General features: G+C 38.1%; 1 protein-coding gene and 1 long non-coding RNA gene across 3 annotated transcripts; one reads left to right on the forward strand and one right to left on the reverse strand.

Moving 5' to 3' along the window:
• Positions 1 to 525: 525 nt before the first annotated feature.
• tmem201 (transmembrane protein 201) lies at positions 526 to 16,830 on the forward strand. Of its 2 annotated transcripts, XM_037773155.1 has the most exons (11): positions 526 to 764; positions 2,493 to 2,613; positions 2,708 to 2,896; positions 2,991 to 3,170; positions 3,322 to 3,686; positions 3,779 to 3,979; positions 10,547 to 10,749; positions 12,543 to 12,605; positions 12,694 to 12,987; positions 13,460 to 13,588; positions 13,691 to 16,830. In XM_037773155.1, the coding sequence occupies exons 1-11, from the start codon at positions 646 to 648 to the stop codon at positions 13,786 to 13,788; spliced, it is 1,962 nt and encodes a 653-aa protein (XP_037629083.1). In that variant the 5' UTR covers positions 526 to 645; the 3' UTR covers positions 13,789 to 16,830. The 2 variants fall into 2 exon arrangements, with proteins under 2 accessions (XP_037629083.1, XP_037629084.1); XM_037773156.1 differs by lacking the exons at positions 10,547 to 10,749; positions 12,543 to 12,605; positions 12,694 to 12,987; positions 13,460 to 13,588; positions 13,691 to 16,830 and having other exon boundaries at positions 3,779 to 4,341.
• On the reverse strand, positions 4,355 to 4,603 carry LOC119490022. Its single transcript, XR_005207312.1, has 2 exons — positions 4,485 to 4,603; positions 4,355 to 4,391 (listed from the first exon to the last, which is right to left on the reverse strand). It is a non-coding gene; the product is annotated as an uncharacterized LOC119490022 (long non-coding RNA).
• Positions 16,831 to 18,544: the final 1,714 nt, after the last annotated feature.

Genomic DNA, 18,544 nt, shown 5'->3' on the forward strand with positions numbered 1-18,544 from the left:
TTGTTGTTGTTATTATTATTATTTATTATTATTATATGATTGTTATTATTATTGTTGTTATTATTTATTTATTATTATTATTATTATATGATAATTGTTGTTGTTGTTGTTGTTATTATTATTATTTATTTGTTTATTTATTATTATTATATTAATCTGAATCTGCAAAGTAACTAACTTTATTGTGAAGTAAAATGTACAATACTGTATTTGATTGTGGTGGAGTAGAACAATAAAGTAGCAGAAAATGGAAAGAAAACACACATTCCAACACTATCATACTCCCTCTGTACCTCACTACGCGATGCTTAGAAACACACAAAAGCGTTTGATTTTCATAAATACTGCCACCTAAAACACTCAAAACATGGTGAAAACATTTAGATATGTGTGATAGTTTAATCATAAGTGGTAATAATTGAATGGATGGTACAGGTGACATACAAGGAATGAATAAACACATATTGGAACGCGTCCCAGGCAGTGACGGAGTTTCCGGTTCCGCTTTATGGGCGTGAACAAAAGAGGATCCCTTCCTGCCGCGTGCGCTTCCCGCGCCGTGTTCTGCGGTACCGAACCAACAACTAAAGCTTTATATATCTCTCTGCTGTTGTTTGGTCGCTTCTCTTTCTAACCTCGCTGGAGATGGAGGCGTTCAACCAGCTCCTCCTGGAGTATCCGGAGTTGATGTACAGCGGAGTCGGAGCGACCGCGTCTGTAGCTGTGGGAGCTGCTGCAGCTGTGATCTACAAACTAGCTACCAGGTACAGAAACTACACTACTACTACACGTGTTTATAGAGAGTTATCACCTCAGGACAAACTGGGTTTAACATTAGCATTGGTGTTTGTGATATTCAAGATATAATGATGCCAGCATTACCAGTCTAAACCTGTTCCCTGTTTACCTGAAGAGTGTTTCTGTTAGCTCTAAAGCTAACTAAGTAGCTGTGATGCTAGCTAAATAACTTCTAGTTTTGTGACATTAATGAGATAAAAGGTGATTTTCACTATTTGAGTGCACACATTATCTAGTTATTGGTCTTTTGCAAACTACTGTGTGTTTACTCTGCTCAGCTCTATTTCTCTGTCCTGTGTTTTAATAAAACAATCTACTAAATAGATTTTTATGTGTAAAGCCTTAATAATTTACCTGTTGATATTAGATCAGTTTCAAGTCTGCACTGATTTCTTCTTTCTTTGAGATTGGCTACTGTTGTTATCAAAGGAGCTGCTACTGTTTATACCTTATTGTTTATATCTGAACTTAAGCTAACTAACTTCTGATCGTTTTGAGACATTAATGTTGAGATAAATGGTGATTTTCACTATTTTAAAGCACACATTATTTAGTTTTTGGGAACTACTATGTGCACTTTACTCGTCTCAGCTCTATTTCTGTCCCTTGTTTTAATAAAACAATCGACAAAATAGCTTTTTTATGTTTAAAGCCTTTATATTTAGAATAATTTACCTGTTGATATTAGATCAATGTTATCACTTGGTATGTTCAAGTTTGCCCTGATTTCTTCTCACTTTGAGATGAGCTACTCTTGTTATCAATGGAGCTGCCACTGTTTATACCTGCTAATCCACTCACACTCTACTGTTGATCTATTATTGACCTCATTGTGAGTGTAATGTTTTCATTGATTAATGTGTGTGCTTTGTCTTTGTCTGTTGCCGTATTTACATTTTTGATTTAATCAATCACTCCTGTTGTTATGTAATGGTTGTGATATATATTGGGACCCCCTCGAAAACGAGATCTAAAGGGGTTTTATCCTAAGAAATACATTTGAACTAACATGATTGCTTTGAGTTTATGCATCACCAAAGTTACATCAGGAGCTTCCCAAACTTTTGCACACCAAGGACCTCCAAACAGACATTCATTCATTCAACCTTTATTTAAATCTCGAGATGACGTAGACAGTACAATAAAACATAATAAATACACACAAGAACATAATTAATGAACAAGAAGCAATCAGCCAGACAATAGAACAATGTTAAAAACAGTTACATTCAAGAGCTGAGTAGTTATCATGGATTTAAAATCACCCATTTATACAGTATACGGTATATTTTGTGTTTAATTTTAATGTGTTTTGTAAACTGTTCCCAGTTTTTTGCAGCGCAAACACCAAAAGAAGTCTCCACATATTTAGTGTTTGCACGTGGGACTTTAAGCTTTAGCCGATCACTTGAACAAGTCGAATAATGACTAAAGGACCAATTTAATAAGGACGTGATGTATGACGGCAAGTTGCCATTAAGGGCTTTATAAATAATAATAATTCAAGACAGACAAGAAAACTGTTGGAGAATGACAGACAGAAGAACATGTCAGCCTGCCGCTCTGCAAAGCTTCAAATACCTTCGAATATTTCTCACCAAAGTTAGATCCCACTGTGGGAAAACACTTGTACCTCAGAAACACATCAGCAGGTTTGATTAACAGTTGCATCATGTCCACCTCTTATTTTACAGAAAGAAGCCAACCCATGCAGAAGTGAACTGCTGGTTTTGTAACCAGAACTCTGTGGTGCCCTTTGGGAACAGGAACTGCTGGGATTGTCCCAACTGTGATCAATATAATGGCTTCCAGGAGGTACGTTTCAAAACTACCTGTGAATTATTTTCTTAGCATGTCAGTAAATTGTTTTTTTAATACTATTCTTTTTGTTGATCTGTCTTGTTTTCAGAATGGGGATTACAACAAACCCATCCCAGCTCAGTACATGGAGCATCTTAACCATGGAGTATCTGGTAGCCTTCCCACGACAACCAAGACACCGCAGACGGTTACCAGTCAGATGCTCTTGTGCAGAAAGTGCAATAAGAACCAGACTGTAGTGATAAAGCAGTTGGCCTCATTTATTCCACGGGATGATGTATGCACTTCTCTATTCACTACGACACTTTTTTTTTTTTACCGTGACTTAAAACTGTAAACAACAACTTAAATGTTTTTGTCTTCTTTTGTAGGAGAACTACGATGAGGAAATCGAGGCATACAAGCACCACCTGGAGCAGATGTATAAGTTATGTAGGCCGTGTCAGACAGTGGTAGAATACTACATAAAATATCAAAACCGTCAACTTCGAACAGTGCTCCTAAACCATCCGCTTCGACGCAGCGGAGACTCAGACAAGGGCTTCGTAAAGGTCAGTGCAATCCAAGAATCCATAGAACACCAATAAAATCAACAAATGTTTTTATTATAATATTTCAACACTGGGTTTGCATAGCTTTTTGATTTCTATATGTTGTAAAACTGTCAGTATTCACATTGAAAACATCTTCTCTCTCCCACAGAGCTCCTACTCTGGGTCTTCTCCCACGGGGGTCATACTGTTACGGACCCTCGCCTTCCTGATATGTGCTTTCCTAGTCGCTACGTCTTTGTGTGATTTGTCATACCAGCCTACTCCCAGTGGTGGCCCACAGACATTAAGTGGTGGGGTCATTCCTCCAAAGCCTTCACTCCATAATGAATCCACCCACACCAATGAAAGCAGCGGAGGTGAACCCGCATGGCAGAGTCTGCTGGAGCTGCTCCCAGACAAGACCTTAGAAAATGTCAAGCTGGTGTGGCAGCATGGAAAGGACAACCAGCTGGCTGTAGTCTCTGTTGGCCTGTTGACCTGTCTCACTGCTATCTTCTTAGCAGGACTTGTGAGGTAAGCAGTCACTGCCTCTTTATTTGGAAAGGTCTTCCCAGACATGTTTTAATTTAAGCCAAAAACCAGCTCATGTGTTGCCGCATTTTCAGGTTGAGGAGAATTGACGCCGTGTCCTCCGTCCTGTGGTTCCTCATCCTGTGCCTCCACCTGGCTGAGAGCTACGTGACCGATGACTCGGGCTGGATGGACAAAGCCAAGCTCAGCACCGTCTCCCTCTGTTGCCTCTTCAGCTTTGCCGCCGCAGTGGCAACTCGCAAATCGCTGGGTCCGAGAAGAGCCCGATATCGAAGGTCAGAATCTGAGCAGTAATGTTCAAATTGTTATTGTAGAGACTCCTCTTTCCACGTGAGGTTTGTGTTCATTCGAACCAGTTTGAAACACAATATGTAAGTGTTTCTGTGACAGAACAAGGTAGCTGATTTAATTCAGTGTCCATTTTTTTACCCATAACCCCCCTCTCTTTTTTACTGCTGTGTGCGAATGATTGTGAGGTTATGACGTGAATGGCAAACTTGAAGCATAGGATTGTGTGTGTGGCTCATGATGGGAACAAAACACTAGCGCTACTTGCTAAATCACATCAAAACCTCACCTTCAAGTAGGGCTGCACGATTATGTCCAAAATGATAATCACGATTATTCGTTGATTTTTTGTATTTATTTTTAGGAACAAAATATTTTTATAGCACTTTTAATGTACAACTATTTGCATCAAAATAAGACCGACTCTTATTGACATTGCGTCTCCTAGAAGCAAAATAAAGTTGTACCAAAACCTTTGATCCAAAATTAAACCAAACAGTGCACTGCTTTCACTGTTACGTTGTGCTACGTTCCTGCTAATTAACAAATAAGACTAAAAATAAGGTTCTTCGTCCCCTGAATTCGGTGCATTTTTGTGTACTACTCTTCTACTACTCTGGACTGCAGTCTCAAAATTCAGGCTGTAAGTTTAGGAAGTGCTTGATTTGATGTGAAGCACAGTTTTCTATGAGCATTTTAAATGTCAATATAGCAGTCAATCATGTTCCTTTAATTGTGGGAAGCCCAAATCGTGATCGCGATTAATATTCGATTAATTGTGCAGCCCTACCTTCAAGCACACATGCACGTGGTCTACAGTTGTCTGAAGTGTGTAAAATGTAGGAGATAAACATTGATTTAGTAGTAAACGGTATTAATGCACAAAAAATAAGATAGTATGATATGAACAGCTCACACTTATTAATCCCTCTGGTTTGACTCAATGATAGATTTCTTATTTTTTGGACTGTTTCAATGAGAGAAACTGACTTTCAGGAATCATGTAATTAAAAAATGAATCAAGAAATATTAAGAAACCAACACTAATAAGATATTTGGCTGCGTCCGAAATCACATACTATGCTCTACATACCCAACATGTGTACTTTCGTGTGAATTATAAGTAGGATGCATCTTTTCGGACGCACTGAGCAGTAATTTACGCTTTCACTTCCTTGCCGGTTGGAGATGCGTAACCGTGGTAACCCGTGCCAACCTCATGTGACCAAAACGATGATCTGTGAAAATCATAAAGGCTGAACTAATTTAAAAAATAGATTACATGTATGCCTAGTAAGGTGAGATCCTATACATAGACTTAAATTGAAGCGTTATTGACGTCACAGAGCTGTCCGTCAACGTTGACGCCACTACCCCATTGCATTGTGCGATATTTATGCCGCCGTAGTGTCCAGTGTTTGCATACTGTAATATTTTCACTGGAAATAGTATGCAATTCGCGTACTATCGCGTAATATCTCAAATACTGTTTTAGCGTACTAAATAACATTAGCGTGGAATTTCGGACGCAGACATTAGTGGTCAAAAAGGTCGTTACAGGATGAGTTTTGTGTATATCATCATCCTGTTTATTGATCTTATTACATTTATATTCCTTATTAACTATAACAAATGTGTGATGGGCTGTTTTTAAGCCAATATAGTGTGATTTTTAACGTTAAAGTACCAAACTAGTACTACACTAAACCATGTATTCTACACTATGCTAGAAAAGCATTTTGAATGTACTCATTTATTTATTTATTAACACTCTGGTGTAACTAGTGGGTTGAAAATCATTAACTAACTACCTAATTGCATGAAGTACTAATTTGTGAAGACGCCGCTGCAGGCCGTACTCCAGATGTGGTATTTGAATAATCACATCCGTCCTGTTTTGCGCCACGTCATCTACAATTTCGGAACAGAGAATGACCATGGATATTTCCAAAAAGTGTTCATCGTGAGTCCTTTTGAATCCGCTATTTACTGTATTTATAACTGATGTCCACAAGGAATACAAGATCAGTGCTGGAAGGTTTTTCCACATGTGATATCTTTGTAGGGAAGTGGCTGCCATTGCCTTTTCATCCCAAATTTTGTTGAAACGGTAGTCTTTTTACATGGCAGTGTGAGGTTTAAATGCATATTGCCATTTGAAAACTAAACATATAGCTGCCTGGGAAAAGCAGTCACTAGTCCATCAACGTTTTCCCCAAAAATCTGTTCTTAGTTGTTGCTGTTTGATGCTCTTCTCCCGTCCCCATTAATGTGATCTTGTGATTTCCATTTGGATTATGCTTCAGTTTTTTTCCTCTGCCTTGAAATTAAGCATCTTCTTCACTGTAAACCAACAATCTCTGCAACACATTTTTAATTTGTGTACTTTTATTTGAATTTTGTTTTTGTTAAACTCTGCTGATGCTTAAAAATAGTGCCTACATGCTCGGGTTGTAACGGTATGTCGTGGTATGAAAGTTGACGGTTCTCATAACGTGTACATTTGCTGATCTACGGTGCTGAATATAACTGATATAAGTGAGTGTGTGAGTTAAAGGATCAGTCAGTATATGTAAACTATTGATAATCATCGGACATCATTATTTTAAAAGCTCACAGCTGATGTTGTTTCATTTAGTAGTTAATTTAACATGCGACGGTGCTGCTAACATGTAAACTAATATGTTTTATATAACATATTATAGTTGCATTATAATTCTCTTCTCATTCCTTTAAGGGTCTGTGTAACTGATAACACTACTACTAATGATAATAATACTCCTACTACTACTATTAATGATAATAGTAAAAATGATGGTGTTATACCGAGATATTTTCTGAGATAGTTATCGTACTGTGAAAATCTCATACCGTTCCTACTACTAATACTACTACTACTACTAATAATAATAATAATAATACGGCTACTACTACTACTACCACTATTAATATTAATAATAATAATAATAACACTACTACTATTAATATCAATAATAAAGATAATAGTGTGATACCGTGTTATTTTCTGAGATGGTTATTGCACCGTTGTACCGTTACTAATAATAATAATAATAATAATAATAATAATACTGCTACTACTACTACTAATATTATTATTATTACTATTATTATTATTAATAATAATATAACACTACTACTACTACTACTATTATTAATAATAATAATAAATATAATAGTGTGATACCGTGATATTTTCTGATATTTCATTGTACCGTGAATATCTCATACCGTTACAACCTTAGTACCGGCCAGGTGCTCGGCCCGTCTTGGCATTAGCTCGAGGTGATCCTGTCTAAGTATTAGTATTTTTTGCCGGTCTCGTTGTATCAGTGCCTGAACATATAAAATAGAACATTAGAAAGTGCTCAACTCTGCAGCTGAATATGGTCATTGGAAATCTTTCGTAATGTAAAACTGGAAGCAAGCGTTCTGCTGAGTGTAAGAATCAAAAGTCGTGAGACTCGATATAATTTGATGTGTGAAGGAAGTTTATAAGATTTTAATAGTAGCAAATAACTCAAGTGAGACGGACTGTCATCTTTTTCTTGTTGTATATAAGAAAGAAAACACTGCATTACTGTTTGCAGCTAAAAACATTAGATTCTTCAGCACTTATTGCTTCTCTTGATCACTTCCAGTAACACTGAACTTTCCTTTGCCAGCATACTAACATGTTGATGTATTAAAAACACCGATGGACGTACTAGTTGCATGCGCTAACATTTCACCTCTCGTCAATTTATTTTGTTTTACTTTGTTGGAATATATTTATTTGACAGTAATATGAACATGTATTACAAACTAATAGCTGTAGCAAGTGTTTATAGATTGTATTTGGTGGGTAGAGTATCTGTGAGGTTTAAATTGCATGTCGTGCTGTCCTGTAGTTGAGTTATGTTCTCACACCAGCACCTTTTGGTGTTTAGTCTCAAAGCTTTAAATTGTGATTTTTTTTTTAGAAACAAAAGTGTTGCCAAATGTGAGACATTAAAGATGCGGTTTGTATGAGTTGTAAAAATTATACACAGAGTTAATACCTGACTCATAACCTACAGAGAAATTTACAAGCTTAGACTAAACGGTGAGTTGACTTAATCAACGGATCTGTGAAACTGAGTTTCTCCACAAAGATTCACACAAAAGCACTTTAAATCTTGTTTTTACCGAGATGTGCTCATAAGTTTCTTGGAAACAACTCATTCAGCATGAAAAAAAGCATAAAAATCAAATAAATAAATCTAAGAAGGTAGCAGTCCTAGTTTTAACAGTGATAACATAAACTGCATCATGTGACAAACTGCATGTTAAACTCTTGACAAAGATAAGATTTCATCAGCATTAAAACACGTCGTTGCAAAACCTTTCTCCAGTGCACCGTGTTTTATTCTATCTTGACTTCATCTACCCTGATGAAAGCAAGATAACTGAAAACGTTACTAGACTGGAGAAGAGACATGTTTTAATTTAGATTAGGGCTGCAACTAATGACTATTTTCATAGTAGATTCATCTGTCGATTATTTTCTCGATTAATCGATTAGTTGTTTTGTATAAAATTTTCCTCAAAGCCCAAGATGATGTCCTCAAATGTCTGGTTTTGTCCACAACTCAAAGATATTCAGTTTACTGTCATAGAGGAGTAAAGAAACCAGAAAATATTCACATTTAAGAAGCTGAAATCAGAGAATTTGACTTTTTTTCCCTTGAAAAATTACTCAAACCGATTAATTGATAGTTAATTAATTAATAGTTGACAACTAATCGATTAATCATTGCAGCTCTAATTTTGATGGTCTAGTATTGAAGCACACACTAGTCTACATTATGTGTGTGTCTCAAAGTAAGAAAAAGATAATTCAGTAATAGTATATTTGTACTTTTTGTTATATGTATGGTAAAATGTATTATCTTTGCCAAAGTTTTACATGCCGTGCCAGAAAGTTTGTGTCCGCTATAAGCAGTGTGCGTTTTTGTTATGCTGTGATATATGCATAATATCTAGCCTGAGTATTTGGCTATTTGTGTGTTTTTTAGAGAATTTCTGTATCTACCTGTGTGACTGTTCACGTTTATTTGTGTCAAGCATTCAACTCTAGAAGCACTACATTCACACGTTTATGTTAATTATTAAGTTTAACCTGCCAAATGCAACTGTAGCATTATTATAGCATTGCCACAAACGTATTTCGTGGTGTTTTAATAGCTACCTTTTTTTTAAACTAATTGAGTCGTGAATGTTTTTACTGCACTGTTTTTAGGGCTGCACGATTTTGAGAAAATATCTAATTGCAATTATTTTGACTGATATTGCGATTTGATTAGAGGGAATTATAATTTTTACATTATTCTCATTTTCATTGAAAAACATATTAAAGTGATTATGTTGTGATTTCTGCAGGGATCTGTACCAAGTCTAGAATATGATGTGTAGGCCAGGACATCTCTGCAGCACCACAATATTTAATTTAAAATAGTATTTTGACACATATTTCCTCTTAAACAAACATATCAATTTCCTCCTCATCCTGCGATTTGAAAATTGCAGTAGGCCGTATTGCAATTTCGATAATATTTTGATTAATTGTGCAGCCCTAACTGTTTTTATTATGGATATGTAGCTGGCAAGATTATCCTAAATGTCACACCTAAATGTTTTAGTAATGTGTGTGATGCAGAAACACTAATGAGACTCAATACTTACAAAAAAAATGGATTTTATGCCAAATCTTGATACTTTATACACAATTAAAGCAATAATTTGTAATTCCAAGCTGTAGCCTAAATAAGCTAATGAACTATATCTCAATTTGATCAGTTACTATGTGTTTATATAATGTGTAGTAGCCTCAGAAATGGAGCTCCGTCCGTGCTGAAAGGTTTCCTGCAACCAATGAAGCATACTGTGTTTTGGGTGCTCAAATGCTGAAACTGGGTGTCTTTCTTTTTAATGTCGGGCTTCTAGTTTGAAGCCTTTTGTAGGAAATGCTTGCTGTACATGGACTGTAATAAACAGCTGTTTGAAAGGATATGACTTCTCTGTTTGTTTTCAACACAAACACACCGTCTTGTCCACTTGTGTGTGTTTCCAGTTTTTGAAAAGGTTGCTTTATAACACAGCAACAAACAAGCTTGCTGAATAGAAACTACTTTGACACATAGCATGTATGAGCCACTGACTGACTGTCTGTTGTGGAAATGTGAGAGTTGAGCTGTTGTTGCTGGAGCTTTTGTTCTCTGTGAGCTTTCAGCTGCTGCCTGTTGTCCCGACAGCTGCTGCAGCAGCATTTCAGGGACAGCCGCCATTAATAAAAGTACTCCCATTAAACTGATATCAGAGCTGTATGGTGCAACGTTTTCTGCACCGATTTGATTTCAGACTCTCCTTACGCTTTGAGTTTATATTTTAATGTCAAAAATATTGTATATTGACATTCGTGTGGAAGAGATAAATCTCATTTAAAGACTTTCTTTACACAGGAAATCACAATTGAAAGTGTCCAGGTAGTAGACCGTTCCGTTGCTCTTGTGTTGCAGATTCCTTGCAGGCAGCTCTGCACTCTTCAGCAGCCAGGCTCCGGATCAGGCAGACTCCTTCGTCCTGGCCCCGCCACCCAACATCTACAAGCTCATCAACCGCCACCAGAGTCCTCGCGAGCGCAAGGCGTCCCCCTCCTCTCTGCCGGGACGCCTCAGCAGAGCCCTCTGCCTTGGCACCATGCCCTCCCTCACCAGGACAGGTAACATTAAAGGACCACTGTGTAACAACTAGGGGGGATCTATTGGCAGAAATGGAATATAATATCATAATAAGTGTTTTCTTTAGTGTATTATCACCTGATGATAAGACTTGTTGTTTTCGTTACCTTAGAATGAGCCGTTTATATCTACATAGGGAGCAGGGAACAGAGTCTGCCACATTGCAACCGTTTCACTTTTCATCCATAATGCTGCTCGCTCCCATCGCCACCACTCTCTCTCTCTTACTTCACCACTCACTTCCCACGTGCACACACACTCTTCGCACTGGCTCTGCTCCAGATGGCTCTAGAGAGGGCCATTCGTGTTTTCGCATCGGCCATCATAGCTCTCCAACACACTTGGCACACGGGAGAGGCTTCAGTCTGTTTGCAATCTCCTCACTGCTACATACCGCCAGATCCTACACACCGCACCTTTTAAAATGATTTCATTTGGGTTGAGTTGACAGACATTCACCTTTTGGCATAATCTGAACAAGACTTGTGTCATTACATTTAGTGCCATGTCATTTATTTGTGTGGTCACTACCTTCAACAGGTACAGGTGGGAGTATTCAGTACACAGTTGTTTCATGGCTTCTCACAGCTGCTCAGACACGTTGTGATCTTGAGTTGCTTCTTGCAACATGCTGACTTGCACGCAGACAAGATTTATAATTGATAAGATTCAGTAGCTTCGCTTTCAGTTTCTGCTGTTTGGCATACAATTGGGTCATGCCACTGTTTCAAAACACGGGAAAGACCCACATAGTTCATACAGAGGGGCTTTTTTTCTTTACTTTTTGGAACATAAACGCACAACATTTTACAGTTTAAATAAAACTTGTCAGTGCCATCTAGAGGACAAACTATGCAATGTAGACACATAATGTAAAAATAATGCATTTATCATGGAAGTAAATATGTCAATTTTAGTCACAAATAAGAGGCTGCTCCTACCAGCTACTGTATTTAAAGCTCTTCTAAACGCAGCTTTAAATTCCGTGATTTAAAGCTGCGTTTAGAGTTGAAATGTTTAGTCAATTAATCAATTAATCGATTGACAGAAAGTCAATCAGCAGCTATTTTGGATTGACGACGGATTAATCGAGAAAATCACTGTCAGATTAATCAACAATGAAAATGGGTATAGTTGCAGCCTAAGCTGCATTTCTCAATTTTTCCCACTAGGGGGCTGAAATTCATCAAAATCACCTGACAGATTGACCAACACCACATACCACTAACCTTTTTAAATAGTTATGGCTTAACATGTTAGCATGAAGTTACCTACTTTTAGTTTCATCAGACACAAAACAACATTAGATTTTATTTGGGTTTGTGTTTCTGCAGGTTTAAAGGACCAATATGTAATATATTTACTGTAATAATAAATCATAAAATGACCACATATGAAACAAATCGCCATACAAACACAGACTTCTGCAGCCACTAAACAAGCAAATGAACTGGATCAACAGAGATAACGTTAGCGTTAGATTCTACCCGACCTAAAAAGCCTCGCCACATCTCTCGGTGGTCCGTGTGCAGCAGGTTATCAAGGCAGCGAATCTTTGAGACACACAGTCGGTGAAGTGATTCCAACTACCCCGTGTCTAGAAGGTAACCCTGAAATTGCGAAAATTTGCGATAACTTCCGTCAATGTTTTGAGTTTGGACTGCAGTACCCATTCTAAAACGCTAGCTGTCAGTACTACATATTGTCTACAGCCCTGGCTCATGGTTGTGGTGAATGCTGTGATTGTATATTGTTTTTTAATCTTTATTTTCAGATTCCGGTTACCTGTTTAGCGGAAGCAAACCAGCCTCACAATACAAAGACTCCCCGTCCTCAGGTATTAAAACTCCTGATGATTTTGTGATCAGTTCCTAACCCCTTTTCAGAGCCCCTTGATTAACATTTTATCTTTTTTTCTGCCACAGACTACTTTTCACTGATGTCCGGGAGCCGCCCGTCGTCCCCGGGCCCCTCTCCGGCTCCTTCAGTAGCCGGGTCAGTCACATCCAGTTCAGGTTCCGCCAGACACCGGCGCCCCCTCATCAGCCCCGCTCGCCTCAACATCAGCGGACGGAAACTCCGGCTTTTCTCGGCGCCAGAAGCGGAACCCACGCTCATGTCCCCGTCTGTGTCTTCGTCACATTTCCACGTAAAGTCGGCCTCCTCCATTTACAGCGGCTGCTTTTCACCTGATACGTCACCGTTCCAGAGTCAAAACGGTGAGTTCAGCTGAGGTTAAACCGTTAACATGTTCATTGTTTTGGTTTTTTTTTAGCAACATGCATTGCTGTCTCCCTCAGTGTCATTCATGATATTACCACCAGATGGCCAACATTCTCAAATCCTACATTTAGTGGCTTTACAGAGAGAAAAGATTTCATGTTCATTAATTACTTACTTACTTACTTATATTGTTTTTGTACACAGCAAAGCACAGCACACAGTGAAATTTAGCTACTGCAATTTAACACATGGAAGAGCTGGAAAACGTTGCTGGGGAGAGGGACGTCTGGAATTCCCCGCTAAGAAATGAATGAAATGCTGAGATATAGCTCAACTGTATATTGTTTAAATCAAGAAGCCCTTGCAACCCTCCATGAAAATTTGGCGACCCCTAGTTGGGGTCGGGACCCTCAGGTTGGGAACCAGTGATCTATGGCTTCATTATTTACCTGTTCTATTGCTTTGCAGATTTGAGTTCTCTGTTAAGGGACGGCAGTGTGATCGAAGAAGAAGAGAAGCGAGGCAGCTCCTCTGAGTCGTCCTCATGCCTGGTTGGTACTACTACACAGGGACCTGAGAACAGCCCTCCTACCAAAGGTAAGCAGTCTGTCTCATTTCAACATGGCAGGGGAGATGCATGCTGAGTCCTCGTCTGTCAGAAACAAATTACTAATTTTGCTTTCGCTTTGACTCCTCCAGGTTTCGTGAGGCGTCTTATCTGGCCGGGGCTTGTGCTGGTGAGCCTGACCTCCAACCTGTTCTTCGCCGGCCTCTACCTTTACAACAACTGGAGATGAACCGTTGATGGGTCTTCTGCTGCTGCTGCTGTTCTCCTGTGACCTGCACAGAGTGAGTCGGCCTCTGGCCTTTGACAACACTGCCGTGTCCTGTGGACCTGTAGGTTTATTCAGCAATGCCAGAAAACATCAAATATCTGGCAGCTACTTATTGTTTGCTGGTGCTTAGTGAAGAAGACAGATGACCGTTGACAGATTTTCAACAACGTACCTCCCATTTTGGATTGGCGTTACAGGAAAACTGTGAGGTGAAATCAAATATTACGCCTTTGAATTTGTGATAAATGATCTGGCCTTGGTTTGTTTTTTCTAGTTTGTCACTGCTCCTCTTACATGAACGCAGGTGCATGTGTAATTTAAATTTAAAGTAATTTAAAAAGGCTCAATTCTGACACTGATGACGTGAAATGTGCAATAAAATCGTGTACTGTTCAGTTGATGCTGCTTGGACACAGAGGTTCATGTCTTACCTACTTATACTGATTGTGATGAGTGCATTACCTCTCCCAACTGAATAACATTTCTGGTTCTCTACAATAACCAAAAAATGAAAATTAAAGGTATAATATGCAGGAGTTTTCTAAGAAAAACAAAACAATGTAAAGACTCATAGAAAAATAATCAATCATCACTGTTGAGTGTGTGGTGGTGTCTGTATCTGCAGAGACCCTGCAGCCCTCTGCCTGTAGTTTATCTTATTTTGCTGTGTTCGGGACTCTTCAGCAAAGACTCTTTGGGTCCCACGTGGGTCAGTTTTAGTTGGACTGAGAGCAATGCTGAGCCACACACACTGCGGACCGGATGAAGCCTGCCCTTCGGCTGCATTCATTCAAAATCCGGAAACTCTGCACCTTCCCCACAGGCTTGTGCGGAGGTGTTCGGAGTTAGTTGTGTGTTTTATTCGTGCTTTACAAAATAACCGCTGTGAAATAATCAGAAAATAAAGTTTTTTTATTTCTCTGATTCACTGCTTTGTTCTCACTAACACCGCTCCCTCTCTTCATTCACTCTATAGCTCGCTTCACCAGCGTGTAATAGACCCGCCTGTCCACCCGAAGTAAGCGTGTCAGTGTCACGTTTTGTGTCACCGAGACGTGAACATTACATGCCAGCATGAAGGTGCAGTGTCTTTATAGTAACGGTTGTCACGTGACGTTTGTCACATGTTGTGTAGTGACGGAAGTCTAACTTCACACTGACAGCTGTCACATGTACCGTATCGGTTTTATTTAGTCTACGTACGTATTTTAAGCCAAACCATGACATTTTCCCTAAACCTAACTAATGCCAGGATCAGACTGTGATATTTTTGACGGTTACGATGGTCACTATGTCAGATTAGACGATTGAGAGTCATACATTATTGTCGTGACTTGGCCGCGACACATGACAGACTACACGTCGGTCCGCTGTTCCAACAATACACACTCTCCCGGCACAAACATGCTAAACTTTCTGTCGGGACGTTGTGAGGCGTCCCAGACACGCCGTCGGTTGTCGTGTATTATGACACACTACACAAGATGAAACGAATGATTTTCGCACACTCATTTAGTCTTTCCCGATCCAACTCCACACCCTACGACAGCCGTGTCGGGCTATAATTGGGCCGATATTGTGTAGTCTGAACTGGGCATAAGTGGTTTTGTTGGCTAATCCTAAATGAGTGGCTTTGTCGCCCCCTGCTGGTACTGCACCTTCATACAGGCACGTAATATTCTCGTCTCTGCGAGGCAAAATGTGACGTCTGGTGGACAGGCGGGTCTTTAACATTCAACTTTGAATTCCGTGTGTTTACAAACGGCAACTGTCAAATGTAACATATTATACCTTTTTAAGCAGCATGTTACGTTTGTTTTGCAATCTTGAAAATTTTTACAAATTTTCACTTTGTAATGTCATAATTTCACAGCATCCGGTGTTTGCTGTTCTCTCTGTGTGTATTCAGCTGGGAAAGAGTGGTGTGTCAAACTCTATCCTGTCAGGTTGTTTTGTTTTACAGTCAACAGTTTTATATTCCATGTCACAATCATTCACTACAGAAATGGTTCTCTTTCACCAAACCATTTCCTCCTCCGTTATCTCTTATAGATATCCTGTTTACAGGCTAGTTCGTAAGGTGCAAAACTGAAGGTCAGGTGCAATATCTATATGTATATAAAAAGAAAATCACATTCACATTTCATGATGTTTGCATAAAAATAGCAGAGATTCAGATAGAAGTTTTTTCTCCTAACTGAGCTGTGAACTAATTTATACAGAACTTTTCTTATAACTTGTAGTCAAACATCTACATATTCAATTTGAATGCATTTGCACTTGTGTTTTTTTTCTGAATTGTATGTCCACTCTTTGTGGTCGGTTGTGTTGTATTTTGAATATGTGATTTTAAATTGTTCTATTAGAGCTGAAGAGCACAGAAGTTTGATTATTGTGAGTGTATGTTGAACATAAGTTACAAAAAGTTGTACATTTTGGACATTATGTAAGATGTATATAAACACGTTAGTTAGCTTAATAACAAATGTTGTCATGCTTTTGGGTGTTTATTTTCACATGAAAATAATTGTATTGTTGAATGAACATGCACTTGATTTTTGAGAGGAAACACTGGGTTACGTGTTTTTCTCAGATACTTAATGCTAATTTGAATTTGTGGTAATTTAACGTAATAGTTAAACTATATTCAAATGTTTTATTGGGTTTTCAAACATTAAGTCATGAATACAGTCCTCCAACCAGTTAGTAGGAGTTTGAGAAGGGAATGTAATGTAGGGAAGTATTCCTGAGTTGGAGGCACCTGATAAAGTGAGATTGTGCACCGGATTCGACTGTTATCAGGCCATTAAATAGCGGTTATCAGTCACTATAAGCACCATAGATGTGGGTCATTAGGGGCCTACTGCGCCTACTACATTGTAAAAGTGAAAAGGAAACTTAAAAGTAACATGTTCTAAAACTGAAGGAAACATTTTGAACAGAAACAAAAAAGGTTTCTTTAGGTTTAGGAAACAAAACTACAACTTCTTTAGGTTTAAGCAACAAAACTACAACTTCTTTAGGTTTAGACAAAAAAACTACGACTTCTTTGGGTTTAGGCAATAAAACTACAAATTATTTAGGTTTAGGCAACAAAACTACAACTTATTTAGGTTTAGGCAACAAAACTACAACTTGTTTAGGTTTAGGCAAAAAAACTATTAGGTTAAGGCAACAAAACTACAACTTCTTTAGGTTTAGACAAAACTACAACTTATTTAGGTTTAGGCAACAAAACTACAACTTTAGGTTTAGACAACAAAACTACAACTTCTTTAGGTTTAGACAACAAAACTACAACTTCTTTAGGTTTAGGCAACAAAACTACAACTTCTTTAGGTTTAGGCAACAAAACTACAACTTATTTAGGTTTAGGCAACACTACAACTTATTTAGGTTTAGGCAAGAAAACTACAACTTATTTAGATTTAGGCAACAAAACTACAACTTCTTTAGGTTTAGGCAATAAAACTACAACTTCTTTAGGTTTAGACAACAAAACTACAACTTCTTTAGGTTTAGGCAACACTACAACTTATTTAGGTTTAGGCAAGAAAACTACAACTTATTTAGATTTAGGCAACAAAACTACAACTTCTTTAGGTTTAGGCAATAAAACTACAACTTCTTTAGGTTTAGACAACAAAACTACAACTTCTTTAGGTTTAGGCAACACTACAACTTCTTTAGGTTTAGGCAAGAAAACTACAACTTATTTAGGTTTAGGCAACAAAACAAAAAACACTTAGTAATATTTGTTTAGGGGAAAACATTGTGTTTTGGGTTAAAATATCTACGAACACAAAGACAACTACACATTGTTGGTTTCAGACGGGATGCGAACTCCAGTCTCCTGGGTGAAAGCACCGTGTTTTGTTTCAAACTGTCTATACTACAGCGCCTGACTTCCACTACTGCTCCTGTCATAATTACAACGGTTGCTGTCGTCTACCATGTGACTAGATGATAAAACCTACTAGTGGGTGTAGTAGGCCCCTACTGACCCACATCTATGGGGCTTATAGCGACTGATGAAGCCTGTTTAATAGCCTGATAACAGTCTAATCGGCTGGATTGTGGATTTCCACATCATCTGACTATCTTGGAGAAAGCCATGAAAATATTGTCTTTGAACGAGTCTGTCACGTTGATCAGGTCATTTCTGGACAATTAATTAAACTACTGTACAAAATTAAGTTTCTGAGAAAACAAAACTTGCTACTGAAAAACCTCTAAATGACAATGGGAATTGTCGAAGTTTATAAAATCATTATACAACCTTATAATGAATAATAGTTTTAGAAAGGTATTGTAACCTTTCAACACACTATGCAGATGTGTGCATTTGTACTTGATGTGTAACCTGGCGTATATTTTATTTCCTCTCTGCAGAAGGCTATTTCATTGAAAGATCACGTGTATGTTGAAAATGTAAATATTCTTTCAACCATCTTTAATTTTCCTGAATGAGACAGACCTATTGTTTTCAGAATGTATTTGAGTTTTTATTTAAAGTGTAATCACAGTATATTGTGCTTTTTTTTTCTCACCGTTGAGTCAAATCAAAGGTTGTCCATTTGAGACTGTTTGACTGAAGAAGAAGTATATATTTAGGTTCTCCCACTGATGGTTGTTATTCCACTGTGTGTTCAGAAATGCAAATGTTTGGTCTGTATGAATGTAAGGAACAACACTGGCTTGTTTCATACTTTTTTAA

Source organism: Sebastes umbrosus, chromosome 6 (genome assembly GCF_015220745.1).
Source record: "Sebastes umbrosus isolate fSebUmb1 chromosome 6, fSebUmb1.pri, whole genome shotgun sequence".
Taxonomy (NCBI): domain Eukaryota; kingdom Metazoa; phylum Chordata; class Actinopteri; order Perciformes; family Sebastidae; genus Sebastes; species Sebastes umbrosus.

Bases quoted from the DNA above. Each gene is read 5' to 3' on its own strand.
- tmem201 (XM_037773155.1), top strand. From the start codon at position 646: ATGGAGGCGTTCAACCAGCTCCTCCTGGAGTATCCGGAGTTGATGTAC. The intron at 765-2,492 runs GTACAGAAACTA...CTTATTTTACAG, and splicing joins ATCTACAAACTAGCTACCAG to AAAGAAGCCAACCCATGCAG. The intron at 2,614-2,707 runs GTACGTTTCAAA...TCTTGTTTTCAG, and splicing joins AATATAATGGCTTCCAGGAG to AATGGGGATTACAACAAACC.